General features: G+C 38.9%; 1 protein-coding gene and 1 pseudogene across 12 annotated transcripts in view; both read left to right on the forward strand.

The window, feature by feature from the left end:
• Positions 1-24,477, forward strand: part of tenm4 (teneurin transmembrane protein 4) — a 660,982-nt gene that overhangs the window by 532,797 nt on the left and 103,708 nt on the right. For all 12 annotated transcript variants that reach the window (XM_043691653.1, XM_043691652.1, XM_043691657.1 and 9 more), the window contains 2 exons: positions 4,389-4,535; positions 5,748-5,964. In XM_043691653.1, the coding sequence (XP_043547588.1) occupies positions 4,389-4,535; positions 5,748-5,964 (364 nt within the window). The remainder of the gene's footprint in view (positions 1-4,388; positions 4,536-5,747; positions 5,965-24,477) is intronic.
• LOC122551205 lies at positions 11,481-11,577 on the forward strand (annotated as a pseudogene).

Genomic DNA, 24,477 nt, shown 5'->3' on the forward strand with positions numbered 1-24,477 from the left:
ATTATTGCCACTGCTGCCTCACACTGCCAGGGACCCGGGTTCCATTCCAGCCTCGGGCGACTGTCTGTGTGGAGTTTGCACATTCTCTCTGTGTCTGCATGGGTTTCCTCCAGGTGCTCTGGTTTCCTCCCACAATCCGAAGATGTGCAGGTTGGGTGAATTGGCCATGCTAAATTGCCCATAGTGTTTAGGGATGTGTAGGTTAGGTACAGTAGTCAGGGTAATTATAGAGTAATAGGAAAATGGGCTGTGGTGAGATAATCTTTGGAGAGTCGGTGTGGACCTGTTGGGTTGAAGGGCCTGTTTCCACACTGCAGGGATTCAATGATTCAATTATTGCCAGGGTCCATAGCGTTTTCAATATCCAGTGGCTTCAGCTGTTTATTGATATCACATGGACTGAATGGAATGGCAGAAGACTGACACCTATTAGGTTGGTATCTCCAGAGGATGCTGAAATGATTATCAACTTAGCACTTCAGGTTGAAGATTATAAATACTTCAGTCAGGGTGAAGTTCAATCACTCCAGTCAGAGGGCCTATAAATTCTTGCATAAGCGATCTATACCAAATCACTGATACTTTGTTAGCAAATGAATTCATGAGAGACATCATCATAGTGGAGCTCCTGGATGAAGCCTTTTTAGAATTCTTGCTGTCCAAAGAGAATCTTACATTGGCCACTTTTGTGCATTCACTGAGCAGGGGACAGGGACGTTTCCTGGGGCCAGACCACAGAAACTGGCTTGGTCTACTACCAAGACTAAAAGGTTTGAATTATAAGGAAAGGCTGAATAGGCTGGGACTTGTTTCCCTGGAGCACAGAAGGCTAAGGGGTGACCTTATAAAGATGTATAAAATCATGAAGGCCATATAAGTTGAATTGCCAAGGTATTTTCCACAGGGTAGGGGACCTGAGGGGTGACTTCTTCATGCAGAGGATGGTGCATGTATGGAATGAGCTGCCAGAGGAAGTGGTACAATTAGAACATTTGGACAGGTACATCGATAGAAAAGGTTTAGAGGGATATGGGCCAAATGCAGGCAAATGGGACTATTCAGTTTAGGAAATCTGGTCGACATGGCTGAGTTGGGCTGAAGGGCCTGTTTCCATGCTGTATGACACTATGAATCAGAGGGTAATCAATCAGTAAAGAAAACCCAGTGGGTGAAGGTGCAATCACTGCCATTGCTTTGTGTCTATGTTGTAGCAAGTAAACTTCTCATCCATATCAATTAATGACTGGGCATTAATGCTGAATGGCATGCACGAGGCCAATTCAGAGTAGGTTGCTGCAGCTGAGGAAGATTTTGAGGGACAAAGAGTTTACAACAGACAACTTCAACGTCAACAATCTGTCACTGTCTTTGGTGTAGATGGCATGCAGAACGAAATGTATTCTTTTTAAGGAAATGCAGGAATGACAGGAAGTATGCAGATAACACAGTTAATGCTACACGGTCTATATCCTTTTGGCATCTCTTTGTGTCCTCACAGTTTACTTCTCACTTCTCTTTGTATTATCAGCAATTTTAGCAACAAAGCATTCTGCCACTTCATCAACATCACTAATATAAATTGTAAATAGTTGAGACCTTGACAGCAATTACAGCTTGCCAACTGGAAAATAATGAATTTATCCCAACTCTCTCTTTCCTGTTAGCCAGCCAATCCATTATCAATGCTAAAATATTTACCTCTCAAACCATGCATTCCAATTGTGTGCAGTACCTTTTTATGTAATACCTCATCAATTAGCTTTTGAAAATTCAAATACATTCAATGCATCTTCCTTGTTATAAACTCAAAGAACAATAATAAAATTGTCAAACAAAATTTTCCTTTCATAACCCATCTAACTCTGCTTGATTGCATCATGATTTTCAAATTCCTGTAACTAATTCCTCAATAACGGATTTTCCTACTGACAGATTCGAGGCCATTTGTCCAATATTTCCCGTCTCTACCTTATTCTTGTTAATTAAGCTTCCTCGTGTGATAGATTTGTCACATTATTCTCACATGTTGACCTCTATATTACCTCACCTGAACCAAGTGACAATTTAGGTGAATCTTATTTTAAAGGTGATTTCCCCTCCATTATCCCAAGCCACAAACCTTACATATTTTCTCCAGCTCAGCAATTAGCTTGTTTATACCAGTGACAATAAACAGTAATCCATAATCTTTATGCTAAAGACATAATTTAGAACTCTTAAAATTCTAAGTATAATAAATAACATGTTAAGATACAATGTTCTCTGAGATACTGTAATTTGTTCTTGCCTTCAAATTCGAAAATAAAGTTTCATAAATGTCTAATTTTTACCCAGTTTCCTCAGAGATTCAGCAACACTTAAGTAAATGTACAGAATTTGCAATATGTTTTTTAAAAAGTTCTCATTTGAATTTTAATTGTAATTTTTAGCTCCAGTTTTCTAAGTCCACAAGAAGAATACAATTTCTCTGTTGTTCTTGCTAAAATCCTGAAATACTGAAATGCTCTGGTAAAAATTTTTAAAAACGATTTTTCAAAGTTCTTTGCATAGCTTGGCCTGATGCAGAGAGTTAACTTGATGCAGGCTGTGAAAAATCTGAATTGTCCCCACTGTACACACTTCCAAATTAATTTGAGACATTCTCCATGCTTTGACAAAGCATGGAGAGAGGAAGAAGTCCTACAAAAAGAAATGGATGAAAGGACTCACAATGTAGAGTCATAAATGAAGTGTCAGTGCTAGTGATGGAATTACATAGTGCACAATTACCCACTTGATGGCCCAGAAAGTGGATGTGCCACCATGTGAGTTGGCTGCAGAACCCTTCATTTTTCTTCAACGTATACTTCTATTGTACTTTTTTCCTTTGAAAATGCATTAATTCACATACTTTTACTTTAAAATTGCAATTGACACCTGTCCATGCATTACTCTAAACCATCACTTTTACACTGTGTCAAAAAGGATTTGACAAAGTAAACATGATCAAAACAATAGCTCAAAAAGCACTTGTGCTTTAAACTCAGCCCTACTTTATTTCCCACAAAAAAAATGGTGTTAAATTTGAAAGGGTGCACAAGAGATCTACAAGGAAGGTTCCGGAAATGGAGGGTTTGAACAATAGGGAGAGACTGAATATGCTAGGGCTATATGCTGCATAAGACTCATCCAGACCTTGGAGTCTAGGCAGCAGAATGTATGGTCCCCAAAGGTAAGGCAAAGAGAGTGGTGTATTCTGAACACCTCCCAATTTAAAATTAATTTGTAAAAAGTTGGAGATTTACCAAGTAATGAGAAGTATTGTTTATGATTTCAAAGAAATGCAATGAACTAGTGGAATTCATAGACCACTAATTCAGTATGGATATGTGTGAATAAGTGCATTTTCAAAGGTTAAAGGAGCTATAGGAACACATATTCGAGGAAGAAACTATCAATATGTGTGGATGTCCAAAATAAACAGAAGCTGTTACCACTAATGGAATGTGTGCAGTCTCCCCACTTGCTAATGTCTGGAAAAATTGTCAGTAACAATGAAAAAAATCTGTTGGTCAGGTATTTATTATTTTAAATTAGTGGATGCATCCAATGAAAGATTTAAGTTTACTGGGAAGGGAAGAGTTACTTTTTAGCTTGGAGAACTTCCCTTTCACAAAGTTTGTAGACAAGGAGAAGATGGTGACATAGCTTTAATGTAATTGGGTCAGTAATCCAGAGGTCCAGGTTAAAATTCTGGGGATATGGCTTTGAACCCCATAGATTGCAGATGGTGAAACTTGATTTCAATAATATCTGGAATTTAAAGCTGGTCTAATGATAAACAATTCTCATAAAACCCATCTGGTTTACAAATAAGCTTTAGAGAATGAAATCATCCTCACCTAGTCTGACCCACATGTAACTCCACACCCATCACAATGTGATAAACTCTGAACTACCCTTTCAAATGGCTGAGCAAGTTCAGGATGGCAACCAATGCTGGTGTTGCTTGTGACACCCAATTCCCATGCAAGAATAAAAAATAAATCAAAAACATGGCTCCTGGAAGCAGATAATAAATTACTTTGTAACAGTTCACCAAGGTAGCTTTACTTCATAAACAGTTTAATGTAGAGAAAAATAACTTTCAGGTTTTGGTTTTGTATATGTTGAAAACTGAATGTAGAAAACAATATAGTAGATCTTGACATTTTATATCACTCCCAAGCTTTATTTTCATTGACTTCAATGGAAGCAGGAGAGATATAAATCAGGCTATTGTTTTGTTATCGTTCATTTTACAGTAGTTCACATACTCAAGATCAACCCCAATATGTCCCATACTGAACTGTGACAACTTAAAACAAAAAAGTAAAAATATGAATGTTGAAACTTGTTTCTATTGACAGAAGGTTGCCCGGGTCTATGTAATGGAAATGGGCGATGTACACTGGATCAGAATGGTTGGCATTGTATGTGTCAGCTGGGCTGGAGGGGTGCTGGATGTGACACCTCCATGGAAACTGCTTGTGGTGATGGAAAAGATAATGACGGAGGTAAGAAGCTATGTGCATTTGACAGTTCAACAAGAGGCCAAAGGTGTAGATCAACATGTAGTTCCTGTTTAAATAATCATGATCATATTGATTTATTATTCATGAATATTTATGTGAATGCAACTGCAAAGTTTAACCAGATCCCACTTGGCCAATATTTGAAAATGCTTCACTCCTCAGGAATTCTGCATACATTTCTTACTTGATTTTTTTGTCAACATTGCAGACTGCAACATGGAATCTTTTTCCTATGGAGATAAATAAGTTTTTTTTTATTGTGCATGTCAGGAGCAGTTTTATAAGTTTTCACCCAGCTGCATTTAGTAAGCTCTGATTCTTTGAGAGAAGTCTATATGTAGCATCAGAGCTTTTGTTTTGAACTAAATGTTTGCCCAAGGGTTTTTGATAATTTGTCAGCGTACCTCTCAACCAAGTTTCATACATAACATTTGATGGGTATTCTATCCTTCTGATATACAGCTTAAAGAAATTCTCTGAGGTTAGTAAATCACAGTTTCAAAACTTAGGAGCATTAATTTGTATTTAACAGTTAGTATCTCCCAGTAACCCAGTTGTATAGACCCTAAGTGTCCATGTTAGGCAGGAGTTACCTTTCAGCCTTGGTTCTTTCACAACACTGCAAATCTCCATATAAATTTTTCCAACTTCATTTTCCATTTCTGTAACTTGAAACATGTAGGTTTTAATCATTACACGGTCTACACATCCCTGTTTTCTCTTCCACTTCCTCCATTTACAATTTGTGATAGTAGAAAAGCCTGAGGATATTTTCTGTTTCCTGCCTTTAGTTTGTATTCCCATCAGCATGAATGTACATTGTCCAATCTGTTTGAACTTGGGGTAGTCAAGAATATGATTAGTAAGGTGAAATGTAAGCCAAAAACTGAATTTATCCCCAACATAATCACTTTTTAAGTTCTTCCCTTTTTGCTAACAAATCCAAATGTCATATTCTACAAGTTTATTCTTTGTACATTATTTGGTGATGGAAGCCTCCTTGAGATATTTAAAGAGTGGATCATAACACATATATGGAGATGTTGATGTCTGATGTTTAATTGGAAGGAATAAACCCTCTCTCAGTGAATTAGAAAGAAGAGTTTTTGCCTTCCAGTATTAATAGGCCCAAGTCATCTTTTTTAAAGAATATTAATTAATTTGTGACAGATATTTTGGTTCTTTCTCTCCCAGATGGCTTAATAGATTGCATGGATCCTGACTGCTGTCTTCAGCCTTTATGTCACGATAATCCTCTGTGTCTTGGATCACCTGATCCTCTTGATGTTATTCAGCAAACACAGATGCCAACTTTACAACAAAATCTTCAATCCTTCTATGACAGAGTCAAATTCCTCATCCGCAAGGATAGCACACATGTGATCCCTGGTGACAACCCTTTCAACAGTGGGTAAGCACTTTCATTTCAGGTATTTCAAAATGCATCAGTGGCGTGATTGTAAACTATGTTAAAATTTGACATTTGCACTCTCTTATTGCCAACTTTTTCCATTTAGAAGTTTTGTCTACATTTATAATGAAAGCTTCTGTATGCATTCAGGAGTAGAGACTTCCCAGCCAATGAAGTTGTTGCAATGTAGTAATGGTGGGATGGAGAAATGGCATGATTGTATTTGCCATTTTTTCTTATAAATGTGGAAAAAGAATAAGATCATAATGTGTAGCATTAAAGTTAGGACTGAATTATGTATTTATGTCATGATTGAAAATAACCCTGGCTCTGAACACTGTAATATCTTGATCTTTACCCTGCATGCAATCATGAGTGATCGCTAAATTATGTTTAAAGCCAAAGGCTGGATTTTCCATTTTTCAGTTCGCATTAGGAAACAAACAGTGAGAATTGTCATACAATCATGAGTTTTAGGCTCTTTTCTTTCATTTGTGGGATGTGGGCATTGCCAGATGGCCAGCATTTATTGCCCATCCATAGTTGCCCTTGAGAAGATGGTACTGAGCTGCCTTCTTGAACTGCTGCAGTCCATCTGCTGTGGGTTGATCTACAATACCACGAGGGAGAGCATTCTAGGATTTTGACCCAGTGACAGTGAAGGAATGCTGATATATTATCAAGTCAGAATGGTAAGTGGTTTGAAAGGGAGCTTGTAGGTGGTGTTCCTGTGTATCTGATGCCCCTGTCCTTCTAGATGCAAGTGTCGTGGGCTTGTAGGATGCTGTCTGAGGATCTTTGGTCAATTTCTGCAGTACATCTTGTAGATAGTACACACTACTGCTATTGAACGTCGGTGTTAGAGGGAGTGGATGTTTGTGGATATGGTGCCAATCAAATGGGCTGCTTTGTCCTGAAGGGTATCAAACTTCTTGAGTGGAACTATACCCATCCAGGCAAGTGGAGAGCATTCCATCACACTCCTGACTTGGGTCTTGTAGATGATGGACAGGCTTTGGGGAATTGGCAGGTGAATTACTCGCTGCAATATTTCTAGTCTCTGGCCTGCTGTTGGGGTGGTGCACATTGTTGGCTTGACCAGCATTTATTGCCCATACCTTATTGCATTTGAGAAGGAGATAGTTAAGTACCTTCTTGAACCTCTGTCATCCTCGTCCTTTATGTAAATATATAATGCCATTAATGGGGGAATTCCAGGATCTTGACCCAATGACAATGAAGGAACAACAATATAATTCCAAAGGATGGTAAGTGAATTGGAGGGGAAATTGCAGGTCGTGGTGTTCTGTTGCCTTGTCCTTCTAGATGCAAGTGTCATGGGCTTGGAAGGTGCCATCTAAGGAACCTTGGTGAATTTCTGTAGAGTATCTTGTAGATGGAACACAGCAGGGAAAGACATGAATCTTTGTGAATGTGGTACCAATCAAGTGGGCTGCTTTGTCCTCGATGGTGTCAAACTTCTTGAGTTTGTTGGAGCTGTGGCAAGTGTGGATTATTTCATCATACCCTTTACTTGTGTCTACTAAAAAATGGACAGACCCTGAGGAATCAGGAGGTGAGTCACTTGCTGCAGTATTCCTAGCCACTGATATGTACTTACAGCCACAGTAGTTATATGGCTAGTCCATTTCAGTTCCTGGTCAATGGTAACCTCCAGGATGTTGATTGTGGGGATTCAGTGATGGTCATGGCAGTCAGCATCAAGGGGCAGTGGTGAGATTCTCCATTTGGAGATGGTCATGGCCTGGCACTTGTGCAGTAAGATTGTTACTTGCCGCATATCAGCACGAGGCTGGATTTTTTCCAGTCCTTTTATCATTTTGACTGCTTCTGTTGGTGACAGCTTCCCGGGACAATCTGAGGCATTGCTGACATTGATAATCTGTCATATGGAGATAGCTGCTTTGAACCATATAGATATATTTTTGGGCCATCATTTGCCATCTACATGGGCCACCTTGTGCAGATTGTGGTGCTTCTGCTGGTTCAGTAGCTGATCCTGCCTCATGCTGCTCCTGTTCCTGCTGCTGCTGAGAGACGTCTTGCTCTTCTTTTTGCAATTGGAGCAGTCGAAGCCTCTGATTTCTTCTGAGGACCAAGATGAACAGAAGAATGGCAGTGTGGCAGTGCCATCTAATCAAGGTGCCAGAACGTGCCACATTTTAGATGGTTGGATCGTGCTAATGGGGTTGTTTCTATATTGCTTTCAGCTCCCTTACTGCATTGCTTAGTGCATCCTCAGAGAACGTGGGGTGACAATCAGGAAAAAATTACTTTAAATCTCTAACTTCAAGTGATCTGATTGAAATGTGATCCTTGGAAGATTATTGATATCTGGCATTGTAAGAGTTGAAGACAGCTGCATCTGGTTATCCATCCAGTGGACTGCTGATTAACCGCAGGCCCTGTCAGTTGGCCAAAGCATGCAAGCTATAACTCCACGACCCCCCCAACTAAAAACTCTTCCTAATTCAGCTGCAGCCATTTGTACTTAGACAAAGCATAACACAATACGTGGATACCTTTTCAGAATGGAGAGATTCAGCTGCTCATAGGACCGTTCAAGTTTCAATTCCACCATCTGACTCTCCATTTCTCCCCAGTTTTGTTCCATTGCCTCACTGGTTCACCATCTCTATTACCTCGTGACCCTCAATCCACTTCTCATTGCTCCATTGTCAATCATTGACATCATTGAGGTCCTTCCCCAGGGGCCCTTGGACATTGAAGTCCCAATGCTTCTGCTGAGCCATATGCCTCCCTTATTCAAAGCCTTTTGTACCCTGATGTTCCTAGATCAGACCGTGTTCCCCCACCCTGCAACCAACAAGATCACGAGGTCCCATCCCAAGTTCTAATTATCCAACCACAATACAAAATTGCCTCCATTCCCTGCAATTCACCAATCTCCTAGATCACACCTCAGGCATAGTTGTTTTCAGTATGAACAATGCCCTGGACAGACCTCCCTGCACATTGGACAGACCAACAATGCCCATGTACACTGGGGCGTAGCCCATGGGCTAAGTGGAGCATCCCTTCTTCCCAACCCCCACCCCCACCCCCACTGCCTGATAGGAGCACACACCCACATTCTAGACTTGAGCACAATAATTTTCCTTTCTTCCCCTTACTGCTTTCACAGTTCCGTGCTATTAATAGCCACCCTTTGCAATGTTTACTAAATTCTGCCACACAGCCATAAGTGCCTTTTAATTGCTCTGTGCTAGTCAGGTTGAAGATGGCCCAGGGAGACAGGTTGCCTGAGACCTCTTGGAAGTGTTGCCTGACCTTGGAGATGTGACAGCCACAAGTGACTGCGAGCAACTTTTAGAGCCATAATGCTGTAAGGACAAAGCAGCAGATTCTTATGCATAAGTGGCAGAAGAAGTACAGTTTCCAAATAAACATTTGCCTTTTGCTTTGGGGTTTCAGAAATTGTCAAGTTTCTCAATTGGGTAGAAGTTAATTGGGAAGACAAAATTAATTCAAATTCTAGGGCAGTAACAAAATGCAGTTGATTTTTTCTAACCTGTTGCTGATATGCTCACTGTGTCACCTAAAGGGAGAGAACCTCATGGTTGAAGGTTTATTTGATTGATGTGACACCCACTGGCCAGTCTTCTCAGCATGGTGGGGAATGAAAAATCCCATCCAAATATTCAGAACAAAAGTGCCATTTCAACAGTGACACAAGGAACTGTGCATTCTTCATATCTGCCCTGGTAATTTAAATTAACTCTGTATTTAATATATTTCCAGATTGTTCTTTATATTTATTTTTTCTGTAAAATTATTCATGAAAGTCTTTGGGATTGTCTAAATGGATAAGATTATTTAGTTCATTCCTCGGTGGAGCAAATGGATTGTAAACATTATTATTCTTGTTTCTTGTGAGCTACAACTTTCCTTACTGAAGCATTTTTGTTGCTTATTTTTGATGTTTAATTCATAATTAAAGAGAAACTTTGTGCTTATAGTCAGTAAGCCATATCAGAGAAAGATGCAAATAAAGTCTGCCTGGGTATTATGAAATATGTACATCTCACAGGACATTGCAGTGTGCGAAGATTCATTTTTTGAAATCCAACTAGCACTATTTTTGTAATGAGCTGGTGACTCTGAGAAAATTTTTTACTTGGGACATGAACTGTAACAGTGCTGATGGATGTGATGCATAACAAACATTTACCATATTGTGAGTACATGTGCACAATCTGCTCACTGCAGGCATGAGTCAACACACTCATACAGGTTATGGACTTCATGTAAAAAAATATTAATTTTTACAAAACATAAAATGAAATTCTATGAATTTGGTTGTATTTGAGTTTGTTCTGGCAATAAAATTTTCAAAGTAAAATATTAGACTTTTACAACACTGCAGGCCATTTGGTCCATCACCTTTGCCTGCTCTCAGCAAAGCAACTCAATTAGTCCCACTTCACTATCTACTGTTCTGTAGTCCTTAGCTACAATTTCTATTATAGTTGCTACTATGAAATGCCAGCAACCAGAAGTAGCAAGGGTCATCATGTTAAGCATGCTATGAATTATCTGTGTTGATTTTGTCAGCTTATCAAGTCACTTTAAATCTCAGTACATTCTGTGAATTTTGCACTATATAATTTCCTCTGGTTCACCATTATAGACCACTGCCAAAAGTGAGCACTCACTCTGACAACACAGTAAATGTGGTTACTTCTCAAGCATCTAGATAAAAGTATAGTGAGCAGAGGCCAATTCAGGAACTTCCAGAATGCATTGCATGTCCTCATGATTTCCTGTGCTGGAATAATAATCATTCTAGGAGGATATAGCCTACTTTTTAAAACTACTACTCAGATTTATTGCAAAGAGATAAATAATGGTAGCGGAAACAAACAACAGGTATTTATATGCTTAATTATATCTTTTGCGATATGAATACAATTTAAAAATATTCATTTCTGTATGTATAATCTCAAAATGTGGTGCCTTATTAATTTATGGTGGTTTTCATGAGTCTCTGTCGTGCTCCTATCCAATAGCTTCAGGTCAGTCACAGACTGGGATTAAAAAAACAGCCTCACATAGTCAAAAATCTTCAAAGAAAACCCCTACATCATAGAGCACTAAAAAAGGCAGGATTCCTAACTATGAATGTAAAAGAAACCTCCTGCAGATGTTGAAAATCTGAAATAAAAATAAAAGCTCAGCAGGTCAGGCACCATCAGTGGAAAGAGTTAATGATTCACATTTTTAACCTTACCCCACAATAGAAAACAAATTAGAAGCTTTAAGAGTTTTTAATCAGATAGAACGGGGAATGTGGAAGGAAGAAGAAATATGAAGGTTTGTGATAAGGTGGAGAACAGAAGAGATAAACCAACACAAGATTTTTTGATTTAAAAGCTAAAGACGGTGGTTGTAGGTCTTGCCTCCATTGCTTGCAGCCTTATAGTTCATCACACACTGAACAGTCCACTTTGACCTCTTTCCCAATCAGTCCAACAGTATAGTACATGTACTGAATTTAATAAGATACAGAGAGGATTAACATGGCCCCTGCATAAGGATGGCACACAAATTTGTGAAGCGTTCAATATTTCTTGCACTGCAGGTGGGGGGGTTTCAGTGGATGGGGTGGGACACAGACTGAGAAACAGACAGTAAAGTTCAGAAAGACTTTACATTTATTCTTTGTCAACCAGCAAGACTGGCCGACACAAAGGCGCAACCAAGCGAGACTGTATGGTGCTGAGGGATAACCCTCAGGGAGATGGTCTCACCTCAGATAAAGGGAAAAAGTAGATGGGTTACAGTCAGGGGATGGAAAGGCAACAGGCAGACAATGCAGGGATCCCCTCCATGATAAGTATTATCGGTTTGGATACTGTTGCATGGCCGGGGCAGGGTGGTGAGGGGATCTACCAGGGCAAAGCCATAGTGGCCAGATCTATAGCATTGAGCCTAGCTCTGTGGCTCAGAAAAGAAAGGAAAAGAATAGGAAAGTGCTAGTGGTAGGAGACTCAATAGTCAGAGGAACTGACAGGAGATTCTGTGTCGTGAACAGGACTCCCGGAAGGTATGTTACCTCCAAGGCGCCAGGGCCCACTTAAACTGGACGGGCACCAATGTCCTGGGCAGGAGATTTGCTAGAGCACTTCAGGAGGGTTTAAACTAGTTTAGCAGGGGGATGGGAACCAGAGTTACAGATCAGAGGAGAGGATGGCTATTAAACGGGCAGAAATAGAATGCAGAGAGTCTGTCAGGAAGGATACACAGTTGATAGGGCAAAAGGATGGGTTAAAGTATGTCCGTTTCAATGCAAGGAGTGTCAGGAATAAGAGTGATGAAGTTAGAGCATGGATCAGTACTTGGAATTATGATGTTGTGGCCATAACGGAGACATGGATTTCACAGGGGTAGGAATGGTTGCTGGATGTTCCAGGGTTTAGATCTTTTAAAAAGAACAGGGAGGGGGTAAAAGAGGAAGGGGTACAGCATTGTCAATTAGAGAGTGCATCATAGCTGCAGAAAAGGAGGTTACTGAGGAGGGTTTGTCTACTGAGTCAATATGGGTGGAAGTCAGTAACAGAAAAGGAGCAGTCACCTTATTGGGTGTTTTCTATAGATCCCCCCCAAGAGCAGCAGAGAGATGGAAGAACAGATTGGACAGCAGATCTTAGGAAGGTGCAGAGGTAACAGAGTTGTTGTTAGGGTGACTTTAACTTCCCCAATATTGATTGGAACCTTCTTAGTGCAGATGGTCTGGTTGGAGCCGATTTTGTCAGGTGTGTCCAAGAAGGATTCCTGACTCAATAAATAGATATGCCAACTAGGGGGGGAGGCCATATTGGAATGGGTGCGAGGCAACGAGCCAGGCCAGGTATTAGATCTCTCAATGGGAGAGCATTATGGTGACAGTGATCACAACTGCCTCATAGGGACAGACAGTGTGGGAAGGTATTTAATTGGGGGAGGGGAAATTATACTGCAATTAGACAGGAGCTGTGGAGTACAAATTGGGAACAATTGTTCTATGGGAAATGCACAACAGAAATGTGGAGGCTGTTTAAGGAGCACTTGCTGCAAATGTTGGATAACTTTGTCCCACTGAGACAGGCAAGGAATGGTAAGGTGAAGGAGCCTTTGGATGACAAGAGGAGTTTCTCCTCAAGAGGAAGAAGGAAATTTACTTAAGGTTGAGGAAACAAGGATCTGGCATAGCTTTAGAGGAATACAGGGTAGCTAGGAAAGAAATCAAAATTGGACTGAGGAGAGCTAGGAGGGGGCAGGAAGGCTTAGGGAAAACCTAAAGACATTCTACACTTAACGTGAGGAATAAGGGAATGATCAAAGAGAGGGTAGGGTCCTTCAGGGATAGTGGAGGGAACTTGTGGCTGGAGTCTAAAGGGGTAGGGGAGGCCCTAAATGATCTTTTGCTTCAGTATTCAGAAGAGCGAGGAACCTTGTTGATAGTGAGAACACCATGGAACAGGTTAATAGGCTTGAACAGATTGATATTAAGGAAGTGGATGTGCTGGAAATTCTGGAAAGCATCAAGATAGATAAGTCCCCAGGGCTGGACCAGATTTTTACAAAGTTAATACGTGAAGGGAGGATTGAGACTGCTGTGCCTCTGGTGATGATCGTTGCATCCTCACTCTCCATGGGAATAGTACCAGATGATTTGAGGGAGAAGAATGTTGTTCCTCTGTTCAAGAAAAGTAATATGGAAATCCCTATGAATTACAAACCAGTCAGTCTTGCATCTGTGATAGGCAAAATACTGGAAAGGATTCTGAGAGATCGGAATTATAATTACTTGGAAAACCATAGTTTGATTAAAGATAGTCAGCATGGTTTTGTGAGAGGCAGGACATGCCTCACAAGCCTTATTGAGTTATTTGAGGATGTAACAAGACAAGTTGACAATGGTTGAGCAGTGGATGTGGTATATATAGATTTCAGTAAGGCATTTTCTGAAGGTTCTCCATGGTAGGCTCATTCAGAAAGTTAGGAGGTATGGGATACAGGGAAATTTGGCTGAAAAAAGACAATGAGTGGCAGTGGATGGAAAGTATTCCGCCTGGAGATCGGTGACCAGTGGTGTCCCGCAGGGATCTGTTCTTGGGCCTCGGCTCTTTGTAGTTTTTATAAATTACTTGAATGAAGAAGTGGAAGGGTGGGTTAGTGAGTTTGCCGATGACACAAAGGTCACTGGTGTTGTAGATAGTGTCGAGGGCTGTTGCAGGCTACAGCAAGACATTGACAGGATGCAGAGCTGGGTTGAGAAGTGGCAGATGGAGTTCAACCTGGATGAATGTGATGTGATTCAATTTGGAAGGTCGAATTTGAATTCTGTATATGTTTTCTCAGCAACAAACCCAAACAAGCAGACAAAACACATACAGAAACCCTAGCCACTTTCCCCTACATCAAAGACATCTCAGAAATGACTGCCAGACTACTCAGGCCCCTTGGTATCATGGTAGCCCACAAATCCACCAGCACACTAAAACAGCAGTTAATGAACTTGAAAGACTCTATACCAACAACAAGCAAAACTAATGTCATTTACAAAATACCGTGCAAGGGCTGTAACAAACACTACATTGGACAAACAGGCAGAAAACTAGCCACCAGGATACATGAACACCAACGAGCCACAAAAAGACATGACCTTTTCTCACTAGTATCCTGACATATGGATGAGGAAAGACACCACTTCGACTGGGACAACACATCCATCCCAGGACAAGCCAAACAAAGTCACGCACGAGAATTCCGAGAAGCATGGCATTCCAACCGGAACTCAATCAACAAACACATCGAGTTAGACCTCATCTGTCACCCCCGAGTAAAGGAACAGGAAGTGACTTCACCACAGGAAATGCCATCACCAACCCAAAGAAACCCAAACATATAAATAGAAAGCAGGAATTTTCAGCATTGCTTCGTCTGAGGTCCACTGAAGACGTTACCTAGTAGAATAATGAAATGTCTGGAAATGAACCGTTCAGCTCAGCGAGCAAACCTATATCCACATCCTAGATGTGGTTTATGCCCTGAAGAGATGGGGACAGACACTACTGTTTTAGCAGATAAGAAGAGGAGAAAGGAATAAAGCAAAGACAAGACTGACTCAGTTAAACCCATTGTATCTCCCCATTCCTATCCCATAAAATCTTTTTCTTCCTATCTCATCTTTATTTTTCCTCTTCTTATCTGGTATCTTCCCATCCAGTTCTGCAACTCTTCCAATATCTACATTGCTTTCACAATCCAATCTTGAATGTACAGCTATTTCTGGTATAGCACGCATTTTGTGAAGGCGAACTGACTATAACATGATTGACGTATAGTGGACGCTGTTTGGATAGCGCAAACTTTCTACTGCACAGGTGTCACGATTTTCTATGGTGATCTTCGACAGTGCAATTTTCTATCACACAAGGTTGCACAGGAATACAATCATTGCCTTCTACCAGAAGTATCTGTACCATCCTCCAACAACTTGTCCCCATCAGCATCATTTCAGAGCTCTTCACCTCTTTCTTGAATCAAGGCCCATCCAATCCCCATCTACCGGTATCTGCTCTACCTGCCGGAACTTGTTCTGACTCTGATCAACTTCTCCTTCACCCTCACTGACTTCCAAATGTGTTGTTATGGGTCCTATCTATGTCAGCCTTTTTTATGGGAGAGGTAGATTATTCATTATTCCAGTGCTCCTCAGGCTCCTTCCCTCATTTCATTTTCCAATACTTGGAGCAATTCAAATTCCTTAACTTGTCCTGAACTAGAAAATTTCAGTGATTTTGCTTCCAATTTCCTCTTCCCTTATCTTCACATGGTCTGTTCATGATTCTTCCCTTTTTGGGTATCTCTGTGACCATCTCCTGAGATAGATTATCATTTTAATGTTCCTGACCAACTCAGATTCCCAGAGCTACCTTGATTCCTAGCGAGATATTAGGAGAGTGGCATTGTCACTAGATTAATCATCCAGAGACCCAGGCTAACATTTTGGGCAAAAAAAGTTTAGAAGGTGTATAACCTACAAAACAAATTGTAAATGCTCAAATGTTGTTTGAAGTGAGCTGAGAAACTTTTGATGCATACAATGTACACAGAACAGTGATATATTTCTACAAGGGTCAGTGAGAGAGTTTTCTGTTTATTTCAATCGCAGCATTTAGAATATATGATAAAAAGACAGAGCAGTAGACTGGGACCTTGCATTTTCCAGTATCTTGGTATCAGTATGCTATATCTGGTTATTTGATATGATAGCTAAACTTTGAATTCTAACTGCAGGTTATCTCTATTTGTAATTAGAGGGTAAGTCATATTTTCTGCTTATTAATTAGGCATAATTGTCTGAAATTGTAGTATAACTTAATCCATAAATTAGTTTATTCACCTTTCTCTTTTAAAATATTTTTTCACCTTTAGCTAACTTGGGATTCCAACAATGATTTAGTTTTTAACAGTTTCCTGCCAACACTTCTGATTTGCAAATCAGACATAAGGCACATTTTAGCTGGAAGAAGATATCTGTCTGTTCCCATTCTCTGCTTGACATTTTATACAGAGACCTGAATGTTGTAACTGAGCACATTTAGAACTATGGGTGCAATATACAGATTTACATGCCGCTACCTGTGAGTATTTCCACTGCCCTACATTTCTCTCTGTTGATTTTTACTCCAATCATGGTATCTTATACAGATTATAAAACAAAATTTAGACCTCCCCACAGTTAATCATATAACGTTGGCAGCACTCTCTTTAACTATTTCATCTTACTTCATTAAAGTACAGTTGGCACAAGATTGATGTTTTGAGTCCAGTCATATTCTTTTGAAATGGGTTTTTCAATCAGAATAACAACTACTCGTTCAGCTAATGCCAGTGTTTTCCTCTTAGTAATTATTTGAATGTGGGTATCATTGCCATGGCGAGTACTCGTATCTCATTTTTAGCTGTCCTTGAGAAAGTGCTGATGAGATTTCTTCTTGAACCTCTGCAGTCTGTGTGGTCAAGGTACTCTCACAGTGCAGTTTGTAGGTAGTTCCAGGATTTTATTCCATTAGGGAATGGTGATAAATTTCCAAGTCAGGATGGTATGTGATTTGTAGGTGAAAGTGTTTCTATGTACCCGCTGCCCTTGTTCTTCCAGATGGTGCATGTTATGAATGCTGCAAAAGAAGGTTTCCTGAATACCTTTACACATGAAAGAAGTGAAACTATCATGGTATTTGAACAGATGAAATACTCAACAAACAATCAAGATATTTTTCAATGTATAATTTCAGTTACATCACATGTAAGCTTTTGCTATAAATTCTGTGCCTTACAATTGTGTCCTCCATAACCACCTGATGAAGGAGCAGTGCTCCGTAAGCTAGTGCTTCCAATTAAACCTGTTGGACTATAACCTGGTATTGTGTGATTTTTAACTTTGTACATTTCAGTCCAACACTGGCGTCTCCAAATCATGGTTAGATTCTCTGCTATTTGAGATAGTAAATAACCGCACTTGGAAGGTGCAAATGCTATTTACCACTTATCACCCAAAGCTGAACGTTGGCTAGGTCTTGTTCCATGCAGTCCTGGATTGCTTCGTTATCTGATGAATTACAAATGGAGTAGAATATTGTGCAATCATCTGTGAATAACCCCTTACCTGACCCTAATTTTCCGATTTAGTTGATAGTAGTCGAATGTATAGTGATGCAGATTCAGTTAAAAGTTGCACTGGGTTTGTATGAGACTGGTAATACCACTTTTTTTTTTTACTGTTTTTCCCTCTGCGACAGTGCATTCCAAATAACAACACACAGGTTTTCTCATGTCACCTCTGTTTTGTTTGCCAAATGATTACTGATTATTCCACTACTAGAAACAGTTCTTCTTAATTTTTCACTCAAAGCTATTTATAATTTTGAACATCTCATGTCATGTTAACCCTTCTGTTCGAAGAAGAATGACACCCGCTTCCCCAATCTATCCACGTAAGTTGCTCATCACTAATGACATTCCAGATGCCTGTTACACATAGCAACTATCATTCTAAGGTGAAGAGTGTGCAGGAGCAGAGGGAACTGTGGAAGACAAGTGGAGAGATTTGTTAATAAAGCATACAGTCTCCTTCGCTTTATTAATAGGGGCATACAGTACAACAGCAAGGAGATGACATTGAGCTTGTTTTGGACATTAGTTAGATCTCAGCTGGAGTATCATGTACAGTTCTGGGCTCCATAGTATAGGAGTGATGTGGATGCATTGGAAGGATTACAGAAGTGGTTTTCAAGAATGGTTGCAGGGATGAGCAACTTCAGTTGTGAGGATTGCTTGAAGATGTGGGGATTTATTCTCTTGGAGATAAGAAGGCTAAAAGGAGTTCTGACAGAGGTTTTCAAAATCATGCATGGGCTGGGTGAATTGGTATGGAGAGACTGTTCCCTCTCATAAAAGGAACAAGAACAAGAGGACATGGATTTAAAGTTATTTCCAAAAAAAAAAGGTGAAATGGGGAAGAATTTTTTCACTCAGCGAGTACTTAGAATATGGTATTAACTGCCTGGTGGAGGCAGGTTCAACTGAGGCATTCAAGAGAGCATTTGATAATTATTTGGATAAAAATAATGTGCCCAATACGGGGATAAAGCGAGAGATTGGCATCAGGTAATGATGCTTATTTAACAAATCGGTGCAGGTGGATGGACTGAACAGATTCCTTCTATGCCATAATACTTATGTGATTCTATGATTTTGTGTACTCTCTCAGGTCTTGCCATCAATTTGAAGTGTGATGCCCAGAAATGAATGCAGTATTTCAGCTATGCCCTAACCAATTTAATGTCATTTCCTTGTTTTTCTCCACAATTCTTCTATAACTGATTCTATTCTTTAAAACAGTCTTCCCAAGTTGCTGTACCATCTTTAAAGATTTGGATATGTTCACCCCAGCTTTCATTGTGCCTGCCCCACTTATAAAATCACTTTGTTTAGTTGAAATTGCCTCTTGTCATTCTTCCTGTCATAATAAGCCACCACATACTTCTCTCTGTTAAATTACATTCTGCAATGAGTCTACCCATTGGACTAATCAACCATTCCTATCCTACTCCTTCTTTACCAAATTTTCTAAATTTTCGGGCTATGAAACCTTTGAAATTCTGACATATGCCCAATTATAAGTCGTTAAAATACTTAAAAATCTGAAGTCCTTTTTGCAAACCCCCTGTATATTTTATTTCAATCTGGAGAAACACCTTTACTTTCTGCTTTCTGTTCCTTAGAAGTTTTTATGTCCATACTGAAGTTGCCTCTTTAATCCCATGTGCTGTTTTACAGTTCATATATAGCTACTCAACATTCATGGCACTGCCCTCACCAACCCTCTCCAGAACTGATCAAAGAACAACAGGAAGTTGTTAATTTGCTGCAATCAGTCCAAAATGTAGCAAAAATCAGAAAGCACTCAAAGATTTAAATATTTGCAGTCTTCTTTGGAGAACCAAAAACATTCCTAGATGAAAGGATTGCATGCTGGCAGCACTGTTAATCATTTGTGTACATTTTCTTGGACTTCTTTAAAACCTTCAGTTTCTTTTCTGGCAAGAAGTTTCACTTACTTGGAACATTCTTGATCTTTTCCTGGACTGTCATCAGTTCCAGACACAAATGTTTGACAGGAAGTTTATTTACAATGTGACATGCTGTGGTGTGTTGACTCTTCCCATATGATGGGCTATCTGACTACAGTAAGACACTCCATCTAGCAGCCTGGTAGCCTAGCCAAGAACCTTTGAAGTTTGATAAGATCAAGGGTAGGCAGGCATAAGTAGCTTAGGAACAAAGACAAAAACAGAAATTGCTGGAAAACTCAGTAGAACTTAAGAAAAGTCAATGGACCCGAAACATTAGCTGTTTTCTCTCCACAGCTGCTGCCATATACACTGAGATTTTCCAGCAATTTCTGTTTTTGTTTTTGTTCCTAAGTTACTTATATCTGTCTACCCTTGATCTTATCAAGCTTCAAAGACTCTTGGCTAGGCTACAAGGCCACTAGATGGAGGGACTTACTGTAGTGAGATAGTCCATCATATGGGAGGAGTCAAATACACAAAACTGTGGATGCTGGAAATCAGAAACAAAAACAAAAACAGAAATTGCTGGAAAAATTCAGTACAACTGAAGAAGGATCACTGGACCTGAAACATTAACTGTTTTCTCTCCTCAGATGCTGCCAGACCTGCTGAGATTTTCCAACAATTTCTGTTTCTGTTTTTGTTTCTGATTTCCAGCATCCATAGTTCCTTCAGTTTTTTGATAAATAGCCCAAGAACTTGAGCATATGATGTACCATTTAAGAAAGACAATAGGTCTTTCTGGTAGTCATCTTTATTTGTATAGTTTTCCTTTTACAGCTGCTATTTTTACCCTATTTATTTTAGGAATATTGATGGCTTGCAAAGTGTACAATTTATGATGCAGTTGTTCCTCAGTCAGAACCTATAGTACGTTTACTGCATAAACTTCATGTATGACAGCAAAGTAAATTATATTCTACTGAAATGTAAATATTCAGAATCTCATAAAATATAATTTGGAATGAACAGAAGCTTAATTATGAAATAATAAATTCAATTTTGTTACCACTATATCCTGATTTATGTATTTTTCACTACAAGATGTCAGTCTTAGCTCAGTGGAAACAGATTCACTTCTGACTTGAAAGATAATATATTCAAGTAGCACTCCAGAGGCTCTAGTATGTAATTTCGGCAGATATTGCACCTCTGAAAGAGTGCCACACTGTCATAATGCATCACCTGAAGGATAATACTTAAGCCTAAGCTTCATTTGTTCTCTTAAATGTATGGAAAATATCCCTACAGCACTATTCAAAGGAGAATAGGGTAATTTGCTCAATTTCATACTCAACATATGTCCCTCATTTAATGTAATCTTTTTTTCACTTTGCTTATTGCCTATACTCTATGGAAAAAGGCTGTTGCATTTCATCCATTTTATAAGTGTCACAATGACACTTCAAAAGTAATTCATTGACAGTAACTCACTTTGGAAATCTTGAGCTCAAAGTAGATGTAATATAAGTATGAATTGTTTCTTTTTAGTTTTCAACCTTGGTGATCCTGTCATTATGGCTTTTGACCATCACCTGTTTCTCATGAAGAAAATTGTGATCAGTCATCAAAATGTTCTTCCTTATTTTTAAGTTTCACAGATAATAGTGCCATTGTCCTTGATCATCGATCTGTATATAATGATCTTCAAAGCTTATACTTGTAATTCACTTTATATGCACCACTTAGTGAGCAAACTAATTGTTGTTATCAACACTTCCTAAAAAGCATATAATTTCAGATCAAATTGATGTGGATTCCAACTATATTACTAATAGGTCAAGTCAGATCCCAGAATGAAATCTAGTTTCATAGATCATATTTAGTATTTTTCTTAACATTGATAACCTTTTACCAATACACAAACACTCAAGACTGCAGATTTGGTTTTAACAATAAAACAGAAATTTATTGTACAAAGGAAACAAAAGGAAAATAAAACAAACTGAGCTATATAACATAGATTGAAATATTTCAAAACACATGGCAGAACAAAATCTCACCATCTCATCAACACCATCATTTTAAAGTTACTGAAAACCAGAACAATATCCCTTTCCCATCTAATCAGGAGGATTGAATTAACTCCTTCTTCTCAATTCCAGTCATGTGAGTTAGGAACTCTTTTTCTTTGACTCAGACAATTGAAATCTCCACGTTTCTCAGTTTGAACAAGCTATGTACTTTTCTAACCAAACACCTCTGATCTGGAATTTTCACAAATTACACTCTTTCATTGAGGAAACTCAATTCTTTGACTGCACTAAACAATCTCCTTTACTAAGAGAATCTATACTTGCTTCTGACTGCAGTCAGGTCTCCCTATTAGATCAGATTAATACCCCCAATCAGACAATTCATATTTTATGCTGGCCAACTGGCTGACCTCATTACAATCACTAAAATCCTAGTTTCTGCAGAGCTGATGGCTTGATATTTTCTCTCTCTGATTGTAAACCCCCATAGTTCAAGCAAACTTCTATTAATATTTCAGTGGGCACACTCTGTTTTAAGATCATCATTATGGAAAGACTGACCTAGTTCATTATTACATCCCCCCACAATAATAGACCAACATCCATATGCCGCTAATTTGTAATCCAATCTATTAAAAATGATTATATATTTAAACACATTTCATAACATGTGCTCCTCCCAAAGAAAAATGAGTACCACTAAAAACCCAGAGTTTTTTTATCCCAAAATAATTCAAGGGATTGTGATATAATCCATAAATAATGATTTCCACCACATTGTTGTTGATGCATAGCTCAAAATGTTGTCGATCTAATGCAAGACTTAGTGGCTCCTTTTCCACTGTCAAGTATTTCCGTTGACAGGTCGTCAGTTTCTATGAAAAAACCTTGACAGACCATTCAATAACATCTCAACATCATGTAGTGAAATGGCACAAAGCTATTGCCACTGGCTTCGACAGCCAGTTTGAATGGCTTTTCATTATTCAGCACTGCTAACATGGTGAATTGCTTTCAAGTTGTCAAAGACATTCTGACAGCCTTGTGTCTATCCAAATGTTATGCCTTTCTCTAACAGATTCATTAAAGGAGCCAAGACAATGCTGAAATTTAGTACAAACTTCCAATAAAATACGGTCATCAAAATATCTCAAACTTTTGCATAGTGTCCTACACACAGGGAAATCCAAAACAGTCCTTTATTTTCACCTCTGTAGATGCAGTTAGCCATGCCTCATTATGTTACCAAAAAAGTCACTTCTGCTTTTGCAAATTTACATTTGTCCAGATTTCTATCCAATTAGCTGTGTGTAGTTGATCAAACAGTTGAGCCAAAGGATATAAATGAACTTGCCAGGTTTGAAAACAACCATACTGACCATGTGAACCATGCAGTTACATAATTCTTTAATAGTTGATCATTGAAACTCTGCCAGTGCATTTTCCATTCCAAATGGCCTGACTTTGCACTGATGAAGGTCAACCAGAGTTGCAGAAACTGATGATATTTCTTTGGCTTTTTTTGCTCAGTAATGTTCAATTCTTTCAATGCAGTGCTGCAATCTTGTAATACACTGAGTCCACTTTTGAGACCATGTTGACTGTTAAATAATTGATACAAAATCTTTGCAGCATGTCTGATTTCAGCACCATCACAATAGGTGAGCTCCAGCTACTATTAATCAGTTCAAAAATGTCATGGTCCTTCAAGAAATTAACCTCTTCCCTCACTTGATCTAATTTCTCTAGATTGACTCTATCACAATAGAACAGAGTAGACCATGCAGCTCGTGGTCTTCACCTTTATCAAAGACTTGAGTGGATCAAACCCCTTTTTTAGAGTTTTGTTCATATAGTGTCTATCCTCAGTAGTATCAATGTTTCTGAGCCATCCAAGTTATTTCCCAAGATAAATTCAATTCCTTCTTCACTACTCCCACTGCAATCTCTTCATTCGCCAAGTCAATCTTTAATCCAACTCTGTCTAATGGGATTGGTTTTTCACCTCCATTTATACCTGCAATTTACATTCCCTCCTTCATCAGCTCCTCTTGAAGACAAATAATATAATCAGCCAGCAATCAGTAACGGACTTGCTTCATTGTCTCTGAGTATCTTATTGGTTTACCTTTTTGATCTCAAGCATAAGAAAATACCTTGCTTTTTTGACATAAAATAGTCAATTTTTTTCATGACTGGAGTCGTTTCTCCATTTTGTTTTAGTATATTCTAAGAAAATGTCCTCTTTGGACTATTGCTGCAGTTTTAATACCAATTTCCTTTTCTGTTGCTACCTTTTCGGAGGATTCTTTAGATGTTCTTACTCTGTCCCCTATTCAACTTCAAATAATTGGCTTTGGTTTGTTCAATTTAATTACAATGGAAGTATGTTATTTTCTTTATATCATCTTTGGTTCGAGCCTTTCTCCTTTCTTACTTTAGTTCCTTCTGTTTGTTCCCCAAAATCAGCACATCTTCCATCTGCAGATTTTCTATTCCTCCAATTTCCTTCTGGATTCCCACATGACCATTTCCCCACATGTAGCTGTCTATGCAATATATCATATATAGCTGCTAGAAGTGTTGTTTCTCTGATCTTTCATACTTGATGCTCATTTAAATTTTTAGGTTTGCAGTTATACTCTTTCTAACTTCTTCCAGAATCATATTTTCTCTTACGTTCTCAAAATATTTCTTTAGCCCTTGTGTTAAAAAGCGCTCATCACACAGCATTTCTTTTGCCTGTGCAAATGCTACAAATGTCTTATTAAGTCTATAATCCTAAACTTTAATTGATAAGTGTGTCTTTTTAACAATTTCATAAACTGCAGATTGTTCTTACGACAAACTGGTAGACACAGTTATAGCTG

Source organism: Chiloscyllium plagiosum, chromosome 6 (assembly GCF_004010195.1).
Source record: "Chiloscyllium plagiosum isolate BGI_BamShark_2017 chromosome 6, ASM401019v2, whole genome shotgun sequence".
In the NCBI taxonomy this organism is placed as follows: Eukaryota; Metazoa; Chordata; class Chondrichthyes; order Orectolobiformes; family Hemiscylliidae; genus Chiloscyllium; species Chiloscyllium plagiosum.